Source organism: Perca flavescens, chromosome 1, assembly GCF_004354835.1.
Source record: "Perca flavescens isolate YP-PL-M2 chromosome 1, PFLA_1.0, whole genome shotgun sequence".
In the NCBI taxonomy this organism is placed as follows: Eukaryota; Metazoa; Chordata; class Actinopteri; order Perciformes; family Percidae; genus Perca; species Perca flavescens.
In genome coordinates, this window is record NC_041331.1 from 6,169,262 (window position 1) to 6,186,811 (window position 17,550).

At 39.9% G+C, this 17,550-nt stretch overlaps 1 protein-coding gene across 1 annotated transcript in view; it reads right to left on the reverse strand.

Annotated features, from left to right (window-relative positions):
* tpcn2 (two pore segment channel 2) overlaps positions 1-17,550 on the reverse strand; it is a 48,826-nt gene that overhangs the window by 3,472 nt on the left and 27,804 nt on the right. The window contains exons 10-23 of the mRNA XM_028584223.1: positions 16,546-16,610; positions 10,827-10,918; positions 10,572-10,653; positions 9,468-9,557; positions 9,041-9,160; positions 8,857-8,916; positions 7,783-7,911; positions 6,665-6,714; positions 5,424-5,523; positions 3,958-4,029; positions 2,974-3,047; positions 2,118-2,217; positions 658-740; positions 495-576 (exon numbers count right to left, since the gene is read on the reverse strand). Coding sequence (XP_028440024.1) covers positions 495-576; positions 658-740; positions 2,118-2,217; positions 2,974-3,047; positions 3,958-4,029; positions 5,424-5,523; positions 6,665-6,714; positions 7,783-7,911; positions 8,857-8,916; positions 9,041-9,160; positions 9,468-9,557; positions 10,572-10,653; positions 10,827-10,918; positions 16,546-16,610 — 1,199 coding nt within the window. The remainder of the gene's footprint in view (positions 1-494; positions 577-657; positions 741-2,117; positions 2,218-2,973; positions 3,048-3,957; positions 4,030-5,423; positions 5,524-6,664; positions 6,715-7,782; positions 7,912-8,856; positions 8,917-9,040; positions 9,161-9,467; positions 9,558-10,571; positions 10,654-10,826; positions 10,919-16,545; positions 16,611-17,550) is intronic.

Here is a 17,550-nt window from a genome sequence, read left to right on the forward strand (position 1 = left end):
TAGTATGAAAGGTGGATGGTTCAGACAACATCGTCAGCAAAAAAGTTCCTTAGCCATCATAGAAAAAGTAACAAAAAGGTTGAAAAAAGCACAAAAACATGTCAACAGCAGCAGCAGCAGAGACGAGAAGCCAACAGGCAAGTGTTATTTACATAAACTTCTGGTGTACTTACAAACTTTCCAATCCATCGTTTTATGAGTAAATAACCTATTTGTAGTTTGGTATCATTTCTGGCATTATTAGTGGGGTCATTTAAGAGATACAAACCTGGGTCCATTAGCCCCTGCGCTAAGCTATTCAGCTGATAACGCTACTCTACGCTAACTCTCCCAATGTTCGACCCAGCTGAAAAAAGCTTCTGGGTTTTTTTTTGGCTCGTGGTCATGGTGCAAAGGACCCTAGGGTGAAATTACTCCGAACCATCACTTTAAGTCTTTTTCTGTAACCGTGTTATGAATGAATGCGTCTGTCCGTGTTGTCCAAGTAAACTGACCTCTAAGATGAGCGCCACAAACAGGTTGACCCACATGACAGAGGAGGTGAGCCACCAACACACAAAGTAGATCTTCGACCACCTGGGGGAAAAAACAAAACCCGTTCATCAACAATCATCCGCGGCATTAGCTGCTGCGCCCGTCAAAGGTTTCCTTTCTTACTCAGTGGTGTATCTGCTGTACGCATCCATGAAGGCCTGCCAGTTGTTGACTACCATGACATCATACAGCAGAATGAGGGATGCCTGACACAGAGGGAGGGAAAGACACGCTTTTTTTACTCTTCTGCACTTTTTTACATCCCAGCAGTCTTCAGCAGCACACAAATATGAAATCGCAGTCCCTAAATCATCACAAAAGTACATCATACTCTTCGTCATCATCATCATCAAATGTCAAACTAACAAATGTCAAAAATTACTTTCAAAAGTGTGACATATTAAAGTAGCTACAAGGAACTTTTAAATGTTTCTGAAACTGTGTAATGTTCCATCTGATGATCATAAATGACCTGTAACTAACAGTGAAAAGAACGCTGGTTTTATATAGTTTTTATTAGTGCCTTTGCTAGAGCAGGGCTGTATATTGATATTATATCGATATCATGATATGAGACTAGATATCGTCTTAGATTTTGGATATCGTAATATGGCATTAGTGTTGTCTTTTCCTGGTTTTAAAGGCTGCATTACAGTAAAGTGATGTCATTTTCTTACCAGACTGTTGTAACTGTTCTATTATTTGCCTTTACCCACTTACTCATTATTTCCAAATTACTGATGATTATTTATCAAAAATCTCATGGTGTAAATATTTTGTGAAAGCACCAATAGTCAACACTACAATATGGTTGCGATATCAATATCGATGATTTACGGCATACCGTGGGTGCTCCGGAGCTCGAGCACCCACGGAAAATACTGAGCACCCACGTGTACCAGACTGCCAGTAGGCTACATTCATTTAAAATTAAACATTGCCGTTGGTGCAAAGTGGAGCGTCTGTCATAGTGTGACTCTTAATTTCCCACGAAGCTGATCGCGGTTACGTGTCAGTTAAACTTTTCATCTCCAATCTGTATTTATGAGAAGTGGCGCTGTCCTGAGTTGAAATATTGCCTACTTTATTATTGATCTGTCCATTTCCTAAGGTTCTGAAATGCAAAATTTTTTTTACAAAGGGCGAGCGCCCGTGAGCACCCACGGAGGAAAACATATATCGGCGCCTATGTATCCAGCCAAATAAAAGGTAGCAGGATATTTCTTTATACAGTATAGGCCAAGATTGTATTTTAATTTTATTTAAGAAGTTATCTGCTGTAGTTATGGCTGATACTGGGGCAGGGCCATCACAGAAAAGAAGGCAATTAAACAAAGGAAAAGCTACTAAAAGCTAAAAAGGGAAAGTGACAGACAACGGGCGAAACCGAGTCACTCTCGATCGGGCTTTAAAACAGATGGAGACAATTACGAGATTGTAAATGATTCAAAAACGAATTTTGCCCGCTGTGGTTGTACATTTTAGGTGAGAGGTCTTGCTAAAAGGGGGAGAAAGTGTGAAACACAAATACCTGAAATCAAAAGAAAACAATGAAGATGTGACTGGACTGTTACGTTACTCACAGCAAAGTCATCAAAGTTATTTGGCCAGTAGCCCAGCTGCTCGTAGGTGCCACACTCCATGCTGGAGGTGATGTTCCCCATGGAGGAATTGGAGGGCACACTGGGAGACACACACACACACACACACACACACACACACACACACACACACACACACACACACACACACACACACACACACACACACACACACACACACACACACACACACACACACACACACACACACACACACACACACACACACACACACACACACACACAGTCAGGGATTTAGGCCGGTTACACACTGGCTGCGGGGCGTGAGCGTGGCGTTTCTGTTGCGTGTCAGCTTCGTGGATTTTTCTATGTCTTTATACACCAGAATAAGCTACAGAATATTTTGTTCTGTATTGACAGGTGCAATATCTGAAAATCGATTTTTCTTTTTTTTTATTACATTTATATCTGCATTTATATCAAAACCTAGAGACTTTCAAACATCAACATGTCATTTATTAATATGTATTTGTGTCTCAACAACATATAAACATCTTTTCCTATTCTATTTTGCCTGGAAGCGCTTCCAGCACCCTTGCGTGTCGCGTGAAAAATAGGCGTCGGTTCTATTTCTAGGCAGGCACGCGTTTTCGCCTGAGACGCCGCGCATGTCACGCAGGCAGTGTGTAAGCTCTAACCTGTCAAAATGGGAGCCGGAATATAAACGGACACGCCACGCAGCTGACACGCTCGCGCGATGCATCCAGTGTGTAACCGGCCTTAGGGTTCTGAACATGATTTAGTGTTTCTGCTTCACGTTATGAGCCGCGTTGTGTTTGGACTGGATGATGTGTTCTTCCTGCCGATGACATCATACCTCATCTCTGGCGGAGGTTTAATGGCTCCTTCAAACAGCCAGATCCCAAAAACAGCAAACACATAGTACACCACCTGCACACATAGCATCAAACAGACAGCCATCAGTCCCCATGTTCACTGCTCTGCACCTCACTGGTGTCAGCTGAAAACCTTGTATCTCCAACACTTAAAGTAGCTTTTGGGGCTGTGGTAAGCAGCCTGGTTTAAAGCTACGGTATAGTGCGTTGTTTCTGTCTCCCCCATGAGGAATCCTAAGTAATGACAACAAAACTGTCGGAGCGTCCACATGATACAAGCCTTCCGTGATCGCTTGCTAGTAGCCAAGGAGGACACGGAGGATTAAAAAAACATGACTTACTCTTCAGAAGAGGTAATTATCTTCACTTGGTTTTCGGCGCTTGAAAGTCGCCGGACGACACCATTTTATAAACATAGCCAGTAGGTTTTTAAAGTTACTAGCCAATCAGATTTACCACTAGCCACATTTTACTTCTTTTACTTCCTTTTTCATCTTCTGTTTCCCCTGTCTCTTCAGCCTTCATCTTTTGCTCTTCTGGTGTCTTAAGTTTTACTTTTCTTTAATTTCAGCGGCTCTGGTTTGTTTCGCGACTCATTTGGCAATGGCTTGAATGACGTTCATTAATATAAAAAAGTTACGCACTATAGCTTTAAGCTTTTACAATTCAAGAGTATCCAACAGCTTTATGAGCTGAAGATGATGATCCCACATCATCATTAAGCCTATTTAAAAGCATGAACATGACCACTGAGACAAGGTTTTCACACAATTGAACATTTAACAGCATTTCAAAATGTTTTTTTTTTATTTGGATTTTTTTCTGCCTGAGCTCCATTGCTCAAATTAATAATTACAAAATGTGTCTGTGATAGGACTCCATTGACAGTAAAGCTTGCTTTTTTTTTTATAGCAAATAGTATGCGTAAATCAGCTGTCTGATTGAAGTATGCTGAAGTCACTCACCATCAGTATCCCTGCGAAGGCTCGGAGGTTTTTCACCAGGTCCAACAGAGTACTCGCGACCAAAGCCATGAGCTGGACGACAAGATGAAAACACATGAGAGGCAAAAAAGACACATAAAGACAGACACATGAACATCTGTGTTGTGTGCCAGTTATCATGGCTATACACAACAGTGTTTCACATAACCTTGCTGTTGGGCGAAAACTTTGTATGTCCAAAACAGTTGCTTTTCAGGAAATGATAAAAAAAATGTATTTGAAAAATTTCATTGAGCTATTTATTTACCTTCGTCAAAGTCAGATGAAATCGCCTCGTCACTGTTTAAATATTTGTAAAAAAAAAAGCCACAGACAGGTGACCTATAGCATTGGTTTATGAAAAAATATGGAGGTACAAGGTTTCTGCCCGATAAATCACAGGATTTATCACGATACTTGTTTTATATGGTTTCTTTGGACGATACAATATTTACTGATATTTACAGAGTCTACCACAATACTATTTCAGTTTGATTCAATTCAGCGGCCTGTGACCGATACAAGACGATACACGAGCCCATTCAACACAATCAGTTACATTTATTTATATTTTTACAAAAAGCAATTAAAGGTTCTCTAAGCAATGTTGGGTGACGTTACTTCTTGATGATGTTCGAAGTACTGTCAAACAAAACAGAGGCTAGCTCGCCCCTCCCTCCTCCTCCTCCTCATCCCGTCCCCTCCCTTCCTGAAACAGTCATGAACGCGCAGTGTAGAAGTAGCCTACGTGCTAACGCTGCTGCGGTGATGGCTCAACCAACTCCTTCTTGTTGGTTATTGGCTGGAACACTGTTTGTTATGTTTGGTGGTGCAGGTTGGCGCGGTTTGTTGCCGTTTGTGGAGCCTGGGCTGTCTAAAGAGAGCGCTTCTTTTATTTATTTTTTTACAGTGTGTTCAGGGGACAGGCAGCTCACGGATAGTGAGGAGATGTTTGCTGTAGGTATGTGACAAAAAATGTTGTAGCCTAAACAACGCGGGACATCGCTTAGAGCACCTTTAATATATGAGTTGGCAATTTAATTACTGAGACCTTCAAGACATTTAAATCAAAAACAAACTACTCTTTTTAAGAAAAAGAATAAATATGAAATAGGAATTTTAAAATGAAAGGCGCATCTTAAAGATGACAATACGTATCGATATTTTCACTTTGTAAGGATGATATTGGAACGTTGAGGATTGAATCGATATATCGATTCAGATCGATGTATCGGTGCACCCCTACTGCCCGATAGCAACGATGTAGTGTTTTACTGGATATCCTTTTGCTTTTATTACAGTTATGTCTTGGCTAAGCTCGCAATAGAAATTATTATAATTTTTTATAATACATTTGGCTGCGCCGAAAAGCCACAAACTGGTATGGGAGTGCTCCTGGGACAGCTTTTATTTGAAGAAGTTGTAGGTTTTGTTTGCCTGCTGTGTACCTTGATATCTGGGATGATGCGCAGGAAGCGGAACACAATCAACATGTTGATCAACCGGAGCATCTCCCACAGAGACATCATGCCATGGGAAGATGGGTCCCTGTTGGAAACACACACACACACACACACACACACACACACACACACACACACACACACACACACACACACACACACACACACACACACACACACACACACACACACACACACACACACAAACAAATGTAGGACAAGACATTCTGCAGGTTATTTAACATTTAGCTTACTGATTTAAAAAACACATGTCAACAATTCTTTGATATTTTCTTGGCCTGCAGCTACAAAATATATCCCTTAGTTAGAAAGAATTCCTGAATCCAAACAAGAAATGGCAACTGCACAGCTAAAGGTGAGGTTGCAGTGTTGGAACATGTCTTTGTACACAGAGTGTGTCTTTGTATTTCACTTTAATTTATCTTTGAAATCTGGACGTTTGATCCAAAGATGTGTAATTTCTGTCTGTTTCCAATGCTCATGTAGACATTAGAAAGACAAATATTTGTGCTCCAGCCTCTGGGAACAGTCTGAATTTAATATTTGCAGACTCTGATGCTATTTGTCTATGTTGTTAGCTGTTAGATTTTGTCTCACGTGTGGATTTCTCTTAGTATATGTGCTCTGTTTTATATTTTTGTCTGTTTGGTCTGTCTGTCTGTCTTGGACAGGTCTCCCTTCTCTAAGGTGATCACCTTGTTAAATAAAGGTTACATTTGAAACGTAGAACGTAGTTTATTTTGATATAGTCCTGACGTGACGTTAATGTGAATCATGATTGCAGAATACAAAAGCAATCCTCACATGAGAGGCACTGAAGTTAAATAGAGCTGCAAAGATTAATCCATTAATCGATTAGTTGTCAACAATTAAATTAATCTCCAACTATTTTGATAATCGATAAGTTTGAGTCATTTTTTTTTTTTTAAAGAGTAAAAATTCTGTGATTGCAGCTTGTTAAATGTGAATATCTTATGGTTTCTTCACTCCTCTGTGACAGTAAACTGAATATCTTTGAGTTGTGGACAGAACAAGACATTGGAGGACGTCATCTTGGGCTTGAAACTAAAAAGTATTTTATAGACCAAGCAACTAATTCATTAATCGAGAAACTAATCAACAAATTAATTGGCTATGAAAGTAATCAGTAGTTGCAGCCCTAAAGTTGGATATACAAAAATAATTGAAAGTAAACACAAACGTACCAGTCAGGATATGGAAGCCTGTAGGTGACATATATAGTGAATTGTAGGACCTGATAGAGAAACAAACACATACGATCAGTGATGAATATTATAAAAGTGATGATAATAGCAACATCTGCTACTTGGGCGGAGTGATTTGCTCGCAACACCTGAGAAGCCCCGTGGTGAGGAGCAGAGAGTAACAACGGTGCTTTTCAGGTGTTGTGCTAATCACTCCGCCCAAGTAGCAGTGCTTCGCCTTTCTGAGAATATAGTTCCCAGTATGTATACGGTTAGAAGATGGCTGTGTCTCATGTGACCTTGTTATTTGTACACGCTGTGACTATACACATCACAACATGTAATTAGGAAAATGTTGGCGTTATTTTGTCACTTTCAGGGAGCAGTAGGCTAGATGGAGCCAGTTACCTCCAGGATCTGTGCTAAGCTAGGCTAGCGGTGGGTGCGTCAGATAGAGTTACAACATGTACGGAGATGAGAAGGGTATGTATGGACTTATCTAACTCTGGGGGATACGGTGAATAAGACAAAGTCCCAATAAGCCGGCGTGTTCCTTTAATGTTGATATGGTGACAGTTGCTTATTTACACATCCATCAATTACTAAGCAACATCAACATTCATTCCACCAGGTAGGGCTGCACGACAGGAGGAAAATATCATGCGATATGCGATAACGACATTACCTGCGATAAATAAACAGATAATAAAGTGTATTCAGTTCGGCTGCTTTCAGTATTCTGCTACAATACAACAAACAGCTTGTTGAATTTAAAATAAATGAAAGGAAATCATTTCCAACATTCTTTCTTTGAACAAACTGAACATTGAATTCAATGTAAGAGCTACCACTTAAAAATGAACGACAGTCACATTTTAAAGTGCAGTTTTCTTTTAACTAACACAAAAATCTTTCGTGATATGTCGCAGCCTTTTGCGATGTCTTTACTGCGACAGTTGATATCACGATGAGGATTTTTTTTTTAAACAATATATTGTGCAGCCCTACCACCAGGTATGATGAGGTAAATGAGGAACAATCCCGGAAATGAATTAATGTCGATATAGACACGATATAAATATGACAATGATAAGAGTGAGTGGGGAGAGCAGGGTTACCAGGAGCAGGATGGTGAGGAAGCCGTCAAAGATGTTATTCCTGTAGGACAGGTATCCTCTCCAGCCGAACGCAAAGATCTTCACGCACATTTCAAACAGGTAGTACAGGATGAAGCACAGGTTGATGATCTGACAGTGGAAGAGTGAAGTCAGTTCATCAAGTAGGTTACAGTATGTTCACATTTTCAACCACGCTGCGATGTTCATTTTAACCTAGAAAAATATTAGATGATGATTTGACTCATTTAAAGACATATTTTGTTCTAACGGGGACCGAAAGAAGAGGCCATTAAAGAAACACTCTGTCTCTCTACTTTGGTTATAAGTTCCAACAATGCAAGTGGTGTAAATCCTTAATATTGTAAAATCAACACAACTAATTATTATACTACAAATTCTAAAGTATATAAGCAAACTTTATGGAAGCCTACAGGGGATGTTATTGAAATGATAATGTGAAAATGAAAATGTAATTAGCATAATTTTTCACAAATGTATGTGTTTTTTTTAATACAAATTTAAATAAAAATGCAATTTTCATTTTTTACATACTTGTATGTTGCATTCCATGGCCATATTAAAATGCTAATCAGGATTCAACACAGTCACAGTCAATTTCAGGCTTACATTTTTACTAAAACGTGTTGGTTAAGGCAGTGGTTCCCAAAGTGGGGGCCGGGGACCGCCAGGGGTCCTCGAGGGAATTCCAGGGGGTCCCCAGCAAAAAGTGTAATCATTATTTTCACTATAATTCCATCCTTAAGTAACACAATAACAGAATGTATGACTATTTTGGTCATGGGTTTCATACATTTTATGTCATAAAGAAACTAAAAAGCAAAATTCCTATCAGATGGGGGCCCCTGGGAAGAAAAACTATCATATGGGGGTCTAATGGTCTAATTTGTGTCAGTTTAGGGGGGGCTTGACATGAAAAAGTTTGGAAACAAGGGCTCATTTTGACCTGATGGTGGTGCTACAGGAAAGGACAGGGGGGGTCACCTCCCTCTGTGGACCATGAACCTCTGCAACACATTATATGACATATCATTATATGATATGTTATGTGTTCACCTCCATGATAAAGTTGTCTCTCTCTGCTGTGGACTTTTCAGAATTCAACACCAGGACGGTCTGAAACACAACACACAAAAGTTATGCAGCCATAGCTTAGTCAGGATGCATAAGTGTGTGTGTGTGTGTGTGTGTGTGTGTGTGTGTGTGTGTGTGTGTGTGTGTGTGTGTGTGTGCAACTTACACATATGCAAATTACATTGCCCAGTGCCACTGCGTTGCCAAGTATTGTGACATAGTAGTGACTGAAGATCACCTGGCATCTCTGCAGAACTGGAGAGTTGTACTGGGGCAAGGGAGGGTGCTGGGGGGAACACACACACACACACACACACACACACACACACACACACACACACACACACACACACACACACATTTTAACCATTTATTTATGTCCACATAAAGGAAAATAGTACAGGGACACAAATATTACAGATGCAGTACAATACAAGACACAACTCATGGACCAGTGGCACGCAGCATATTTTTACAATATCACTCAACAAGCACAAAACTCACATCACGAGGATCTACAAACACAAACACACACAGTAAGAAACATGAAACAGATGTCAAAGTGCAGAATCTTTGAAGCAGCACAGCTCTACCTCTTTAATTTGATCTTTATCCAGGGCATCGAATATCTTGGTGAACTGCTCTCGATCCATGTAGCCCACATCTGCATACTGCTGCGCATCCTGAACTCCACATGGCATTAAAGAAAACAGTTCTAACCCACTCAAAAGCTTAGCTTATGGTAAGATTTATGATGTATTGTTGTGCTATATATATACAGTATCTCACAAAAGTGAGTACACCGCTCACATTTTAGTAAATATTTCATTATATCTTTTAATGGGACAACACTGAAGAAATTACACTTTGCTACAATGTAAAGTATTAAGCGTACAGCTTGTATAACAGTGTAAATGTGCTGTTCCCTCAAAATAACTCAACACACAGCCATTAATGTCTAAACCGCTGGCAACAAAAGTGAGTATACCTGTATGTTAAATTTCCATAGAGGCAGGCATATTTTTATTTTTAAAGGCAAGTTATTTCATGGATCCAGGATACTATGCATCCTGATAAAGTTCCCTTGGTCTTTGGAATTAAAATAGCCCCACATCATCACATGCCCTTTACCATACCTAGAGATTGGCATGGGGTACTTTCCATAAAATCATCTCTCAATGCAAATCAAACCAGCTATTAGGCTAACCGACATAAAACCAAATGCTATTTTAATTCCAAAGGCCAAGGGAACTTTATCAGGATGCATAGTATCCTGGATCCATGAAATAACTGGCCTTTAAAAATAAAAATCATATGTAATGAAAGTCTGAATATATTAAATGAAATGAAATGAATCCAATGAAATGAAGAGATTCCCTCAAGACATTCCGGAGATGTCGCACTCACAAGAATTGGGACAGACAACCCGAAAACATAATGCCTCCGGCCATGGCTGTCACCGGCAGGGAGGTACAACAAAGGTACTCAGAAGACACATGGAGCGTGGAGTGTGAAGAAGAAAACATATCAGGATATTCCCCTCAGCCTGTGCAGGTATGTAATATTAGTATCGTCTCACATCTAGAATTTAAATCATCATAATTTCCATTGTATTTTGGTGATTGAGGGCCTTTTGACTGTGTGTGTGTGTGTGTGTGTGTGTGTGTGTGTGTGTGTGTGTGTGTGTGTGTTCGGACCGTAGTGATGGCTGCTCTGTAGTAGCACTTCATCTGGACCCTGGACATCACCTTCAGCACCACATCAACCTGCACATGCTCCCTTGACAGAGAAAACAACTCAACTGTCTCCAACTGTCCATTTTATATTTCATGGGAGAATATTCTAAAAGAGCCTGTTTACTGTAAACTGTGCTGGCCCTCCTGCTACTCTGGAAGAAGCAGACAATACAGCTTTTTGAACTGAAATGATGCGTGTGTGTGTGTGTCTCTTACTCGACAGCCCGCTGGGCTCCCTGGCAGCTGAGGACTTGGAAAGCAGCTCGGATCCCCAGTCGTCTCCTGATGATGGACGTTTGGACCGACATCTGGACCAAGACATGAACAGAAAAATTCTCTGACTGTACACTTCTTACTTGTCTTCAGTGTTAAGGCAGGGGTGTCAAACTCATTTTAGTTCATGGGCCACATACCCCTTATTTGATCTCAAGTGGGCCAGACCAGTAAACCACTCCAGAAAGATCAGAAACTTTATCTGCCACAGAGTTTCTTGTCAGCTTGATGTTGGCAAACGCAAGTTGCTTCTGCTACGACAGTGTTCTAAGGCCGTTGTAGGAAATAAATAATGTTACGGACCCGGGAGAGAGGGGTAATATCCAGAGAAAAACTTTTTCAATTTCTAAAATTAAAGTAATACATTTACGGACTCCATAAAGGACTCGGATATTCTCCGAGATTAAAGTGGTAATTACGTCTCTGCAAATTTCATACTTTGCAAAGTCATCCAGTGGGCCTAACTGGACCCTTGGGCGGACCAGTTCTGGCCCACGGGCCATATGTTTGACACCCCTTTGTTAAGGGCTGTTAAGATTTTGAAGATAGTAAGTGAGCTAATTAAGATAAGAGTTTAAAGCTATAGTGCGTAGTTTCTGTCTCCCCCATGAGGAATTCTAATGATACAAGCCTTCTGTGATCACGCACATCCCCCCCCCCCACCCCCCCACCCCTCCTCTACGCAGTTGCAAGTAGCCAAGGAGGACACGGAGGATTAAAAAAACATGATGGACTCTTCAGAAGAGGTAATTATCTTGTCATTTGTATGTCCTCTTCGTCTAAAAGCTGAACACTGCTGTTGTCTTTTCTCAGCGGTGACGTAAAACTCATCACTCAAGTTTTTAGTAGTAAACATAGCCATACTGAGAAATACAGAGAGAGTTTTGTCGAGCTGATCGGCTGAATTAGCTCTCTACTAAGTCATTTGGCAATGGCTTGAACGTAACAGACGTTCATTAAGAAGGTATCTACATAAGAGTGACATGACACTGTCATGACACAGTTATGACACATGAACCTTAACCCTAATTTGTCATGACAAAAACTAAATGACACCTACTAAAAGAACATTTATGATACGTTCATGACAGTGTCATGTCACTCTTATGTAGAGACCTTCAAGTAAAGTATAACCAATAGTTGCGCAATAGCTTTAAAAGCATTCCTATAGACATCACTGAATGTATTGATTGCTGATCATGCACACTGTCCATTTACCAGCCAAATGGACAGGTTTAAATATTATGGTCATAATACTAGCCTATTCTCATGACCTTTAACATAGTTTTCATTCCATTTTTCCATTTACTGGGTTTTAGTTCATAAATGATCTGCTTATTAATTTCTTTCTGAGAGTGAGATGAGAAGATGGATATCAATCACATCCAGCAAGGACACGGTTAGCCTAGCTTAGCATAGCAACCGTCTAACGCTTACTAATGAACATATTAGTTTGTATTAGAACGTATGTATTCCAGTTGTTTAACTTCTACATGAACAGAAATTCAAAACTCCATAGCTCCATATAGACAAGAGATTGATACACCTGGCAGGGTCTAAAAACATGTTATGTCTCTCTATCATTAAGCTTTTTCTATCATTATTGTGAGCAATGCACACTGTATTTGTCTACAATGGGCTTTAAGGAAGCCCTGACAGGTGTGAGTTTTAATAGAATGGTAAGGCCTTTTTATTGACACTGTACAGCTAATGATGTCTCTGTAATGTTTGATGTACATTGTAGGGCTGAACGATTAATGGTTTTCGAATCGAAATGGAGATTTGAAAGAATGCGATTTGCTAATCTAGAAGACCGCGATTAATCGAATGTGCAATATTTAGTTGAACGTTTGGTGTAACATTTGATATAAAAAATGTTATTCCTCTTTTTATTATAATATTTACTGTTTTTTCACAAGACAAATGCTGGGATATTTGTTACATATCACAGATTGTTTACAGCAATGTCCTATTTTCAGTGGATCTTTCATTTATTTCGTATTATGTTATTTAACATGATGGTAGAAGGTGCAATGTGTAGATGCTGCTGTTGAACGGAGACAGCTCAGATATTTCAGTTTGTGGGAAAGTACTGATATTATAATAACTGGATTTTGTGATAAATGGTCTGTGTTTGACTGTTCAATCTTCCATGCTTATTAAAAGAAAAAACACTTATTGCTGGCAATTCTTATCCATGTTATCATCCTTGCATAAGAATATAGAGCAGTTTTGATGGGGTCTCATGTTAGAATGCTCCATGACATGTTTTTTCTGTAATCGTAATATCTGGCAGAAAAATCTCGGATTAGATTTTTTCCCCAAATCCTTAAACCCTAGTACATTGTCAGAATATAATACAGTTACACTCCTGATATATTCCAGCAGATGGCAGTCACAGCTCAGCAACCTGTTCCACTCTCTCTCTCTCTCTCTCTCTCTCTCTCTCTCTCTCTCTCTCTCTCTCTCTCTGGTGAACCGGTGGCCTGGGAGGCATATTTGGCCCAAATCAGATTTTTTTGGGGGGGGTCAAGTGACCAGACTTCTTCAGAAGTAGTGTGAACACTCACATCTTGCCCAGATCAGATTTAGACCACTTCTATATGTTGTCCTGAATCAGACCCAGGTCTTATTCTTTTCAATGCGGCCGCAGTGTGAACAACCAAGGCGGATTTGATGCGACTTTTACATCAATCTACATCGACATTTGTCACAATTATGTGCCATCGGGAATTAGCCCTAGACACAGTAAAATAAAAAATTTGACTAGGCCTGCAAAATGGAGAACAGTGATGGAGCAAGTCAATGGAGGGAGAGTGAGGTATTAGACCTAATCAGTGTATGGGGAGATACTGTACTTCAATCAAAACTAGAAAGGATCAGCACCTGCTCATTAATGTTACGGCTGCCATTACACAAACATTTTGAAATAAACGCGAAAATGCTGACTTCCTCCATAACCTCCCTAACTTTAGTGCAACAGCGTGCTGCGTCTGATGTCATTGCTATTGTTCTTTTGCGCATGCGGGTCAGTTCGAAACCGCAAACAGTTCACACTGGAATCTGATATAGGCCACATTTTAAAAGGTAATGTGAACAGCCAAACAAAAAATTGGATCTGAGCAAAAAAAATTAAGCATTAAGACTTGCGGTGTGAACGTAGCCTTAGTAAGCTGCAAGTATACTAAAGTAGAAGCAATGTACTTGTACAATGTTACTTTACACTTGATGTTCTCTGTGATATATAACCAGATTCAAGAGTGCGCTGAAGGATTGTTTTACATTGTACAGAAATAAATAGAAACTAATCGATGCCTGGAAAATGTATACAAAACACAACACAGCAACACTGACTGCAAAAGCTTTAGCTGTAATGTATTGTATCCATGACTTCTAGTAAATGCTCTAAAACATGCAAAACCACTGTTATGGTCCTGTTTTTAGCCTCTGTCCCAATCCATCAAGAGGCTTTGCCTTCAGCCAGGGCGCTACTGTAAATACTGTACCAACCTGTTCTAAATGACTTGCCTGGTTAAATAAAGGTTAAATAAAGTCCCCGTAAAGTAAAAGCATGCAAATAAATTAGGGCTGTCAGCATTAACGCGTTAATCGTTATGCGGTTAAAGGCCGAGCATAACGTGTACATTTTTTTTAATCGCCTCTTGCCTCACCTTTACTTATCATAGGCTGCCATACTTTGTTGTAACACATCCTGCTGCTGCAGGCATGATGGAGAAATGCAGCAGCAACACAATTCTGAACGGCGCTTTTTATTTTACAAAACTCCCGGACGGCTCAGTAGACAAGTCCAAAGCCATGTGCACATTGTGTAAAGCCGAATAAAAATATCACCGAAGCACGTCAAGCTTGAGCTACCAGCTACGAGCTAAGCATAGTACAGTTAACGTGACTCAGGTTAATGCTAGCGGGCTCAGGCAAAGCACTGTTTTGGAGAATGCTAGTTGCCAACCTGTGGATGAAACCAAATCCAAAAAAATGACTACCGCTCTTGCGAAATGAGTGAAATAATAAACAAATACAAATCTTACAAAGTCAAGTTTTTAAGTCACTTTCTTTGCATTCATTTGATTCCCAATCAAGATCCACTGGTACAAATTGCTTTCCATTGTTAATATGTACTTCAAAACAGTTCTGAAATGCAAAATAATAGAATTTTAATCATGTGATAAAACATGCGATTAATTGTGATTAACTATAGAAATTCAGCGATTAATCAAGATTAAGAAAAAAATTAATCGTTTGACAGCCCTAAAATATATACATGTTTTTTTGTATTCACCAATGACTTCATTCCAGATGAAAACAAGGGTTTCAGGGTTTTTTTCAAACTTTGGAAGTTCAGCTTCAGCTCCTATAATTAGTCTATAATAAACTGTGTAGCCAAAAGACAGATACTCAGACCGTTAAGGACAAAATTTCCACATTGTAACCACAATTTTTGATCCCATGGGCCATGACAGCATAAACTCATATTCTGTTATATTAGGCTTTCAATCTAGAGCCCTGGCTTCAAAATTGTAGTTTGTGAATGATTATTTTAGGTTAAGCACAAATGAATGACTCAATGTTGGGCGTATGCTCTGGCATGTGAAATGACTTGTCAATGTCAGACCTTCCACTGCCGAGGCTGTTTTTTTCCTGGGGACACACCTGCTTTTCCAGCTGGGAATAATTAAGTAACAGCAGTCATGATTTGTTTAGTAAATAAAAAACCCTCTCACATGACTGGCCCACATTAATGATGTCTGACACATATGATCAGAAAACACAGACAGAAATGCAGGCAGGCAGGCAGACACCTAGTAAAGTACTCAAATCCTCTGCTGCAGAAGGTGTCTCCAGGACCACATTTTTCCATGATGATGACACACACACACACACACACACACACACACACACACACACACACACACACACACACACACACACACACACTCACACACACTCACACACTCACACACTCACACACACACACACTCACACATTTTGATGAATCAATTTTGATGAATCAATTTTGATGAATCAATTTTGAAAGAATTAATTATCAGAAATGTTGCTCAACAATCTTCTTTCAATCAACTAATTGATGAAGAGACTTCTGATTTCAGATGAGCAAGGGTACAAGAAGTAGCCTGTCAAGTGATCCTTGCTTTGCAAGTCTAGCTGCAGATGCATGTTAGTGCACTTGGCTAAGACAGACAGACAGACAGACAGACAGACAGACAGCTTCCAGATTTCAGCAAGTCAAATTTAAGACTTTTTAAGACCTTTATGAATGAAATTTAAGACCTACTATATATCACGACATACAAGAACAACGAAATGCAGAGTCACATAGGTACTTGCAAAGTTAATAAACTTATTAAAATGGAATAAAAGGGACAAATTGAAATAATAATCTGTAAATATACAGCGAATTAAACTTGGACGAGCAAAAGAAAGAACGACGCCACAGAATAAAAAAAACATTTCAATGAGCATTAAACGTGGTGTTACATGGAAATTAAGACCTGTTTAAAATAATTTAAGACCTTGAACACAATACTTCAGTGAATTTAAGATTTTTTAAGGCCTAAGATTTTGAAAAAAAAAAAAAACTTTTTAAGATCCCGCGGTAACCCAAACTGTGTGTGTGACTCACCAGTAAATATCCTCTGAACTGGTTATAGATGATAGCTGTCAGTAAGTTCATCAAACAGTAGGTTCCTGCAGGAAGCAAAACAAATTCCCTCTAAAACAACATTTATTTTAAAACACTTTATTCAACAGATTATTTTAACCCATTTATTTTTTGCTTTCACTAGTGATGGAGTACTCGTGTCCTTGAGTCACTATTCTTTGGACTAATGATTTGACTTGGACTTGAGAATGAATGAAATAGGACTTGGAAGTTGGATGAAATTTCTGACTATTTAAGTGTATTGTAGGCAGTGATTGGGTAGTCAAGTCCTGGACTCGGACTCAAGTCGCTATTCTCTAGCCTAGAAATCTAGACGCACCCTATAGCGGCAGCAAATGTAATTTACAGCCAGGTGGGGTCTAGCAACTCTCCGTTGGCTTGCGAGCTGGAAAAATCAAACTCTAGCTGGGCCAATGACTTCGTGTATAGAGTCGCTGGGCGGACTTAACATAATGACGGCAGATTTGTGACGGTTCCGCGTTAATTCTTTGCTACTTGAAAACAAAGGAGATGGCTGCTGCTGCTGGCGAACAGCGGTCTGTCGAATCGGCTTTTGCCGCGACTCTGGAAGACTTGGAGTTCAGCTTTTCTTTGAGAAAAGAACAAAGAACGGCACTGAAGTCATTCTTAAAAAAGGAAGACGTGTTCTGAGTTTTGCCGACCGGATACGGCAAAAGTTTAATCTATCAACTAACGTCACTCTGGTTGGTTGTAGCGCTATCCTATCGCTCGCGGAGGGAATTTGAAAGACGCCCCTCGGATTGAGCCCTGCCAATGGTGAGTTCCCAGACCCAACATCTTGATGTGGGTCTGGCTTGCCAGGCTAGCTATTCTCTGGAATCGTGACTAGACTCTGATTCAAACTAAGGTAATGGTGGTGACTCGACTCGGACCGGACTTGGACTCTTCTTTGGTGACTCGGACTTGGACTCGAGGATTTATAAAATCGGACTGGAGCATTCATGA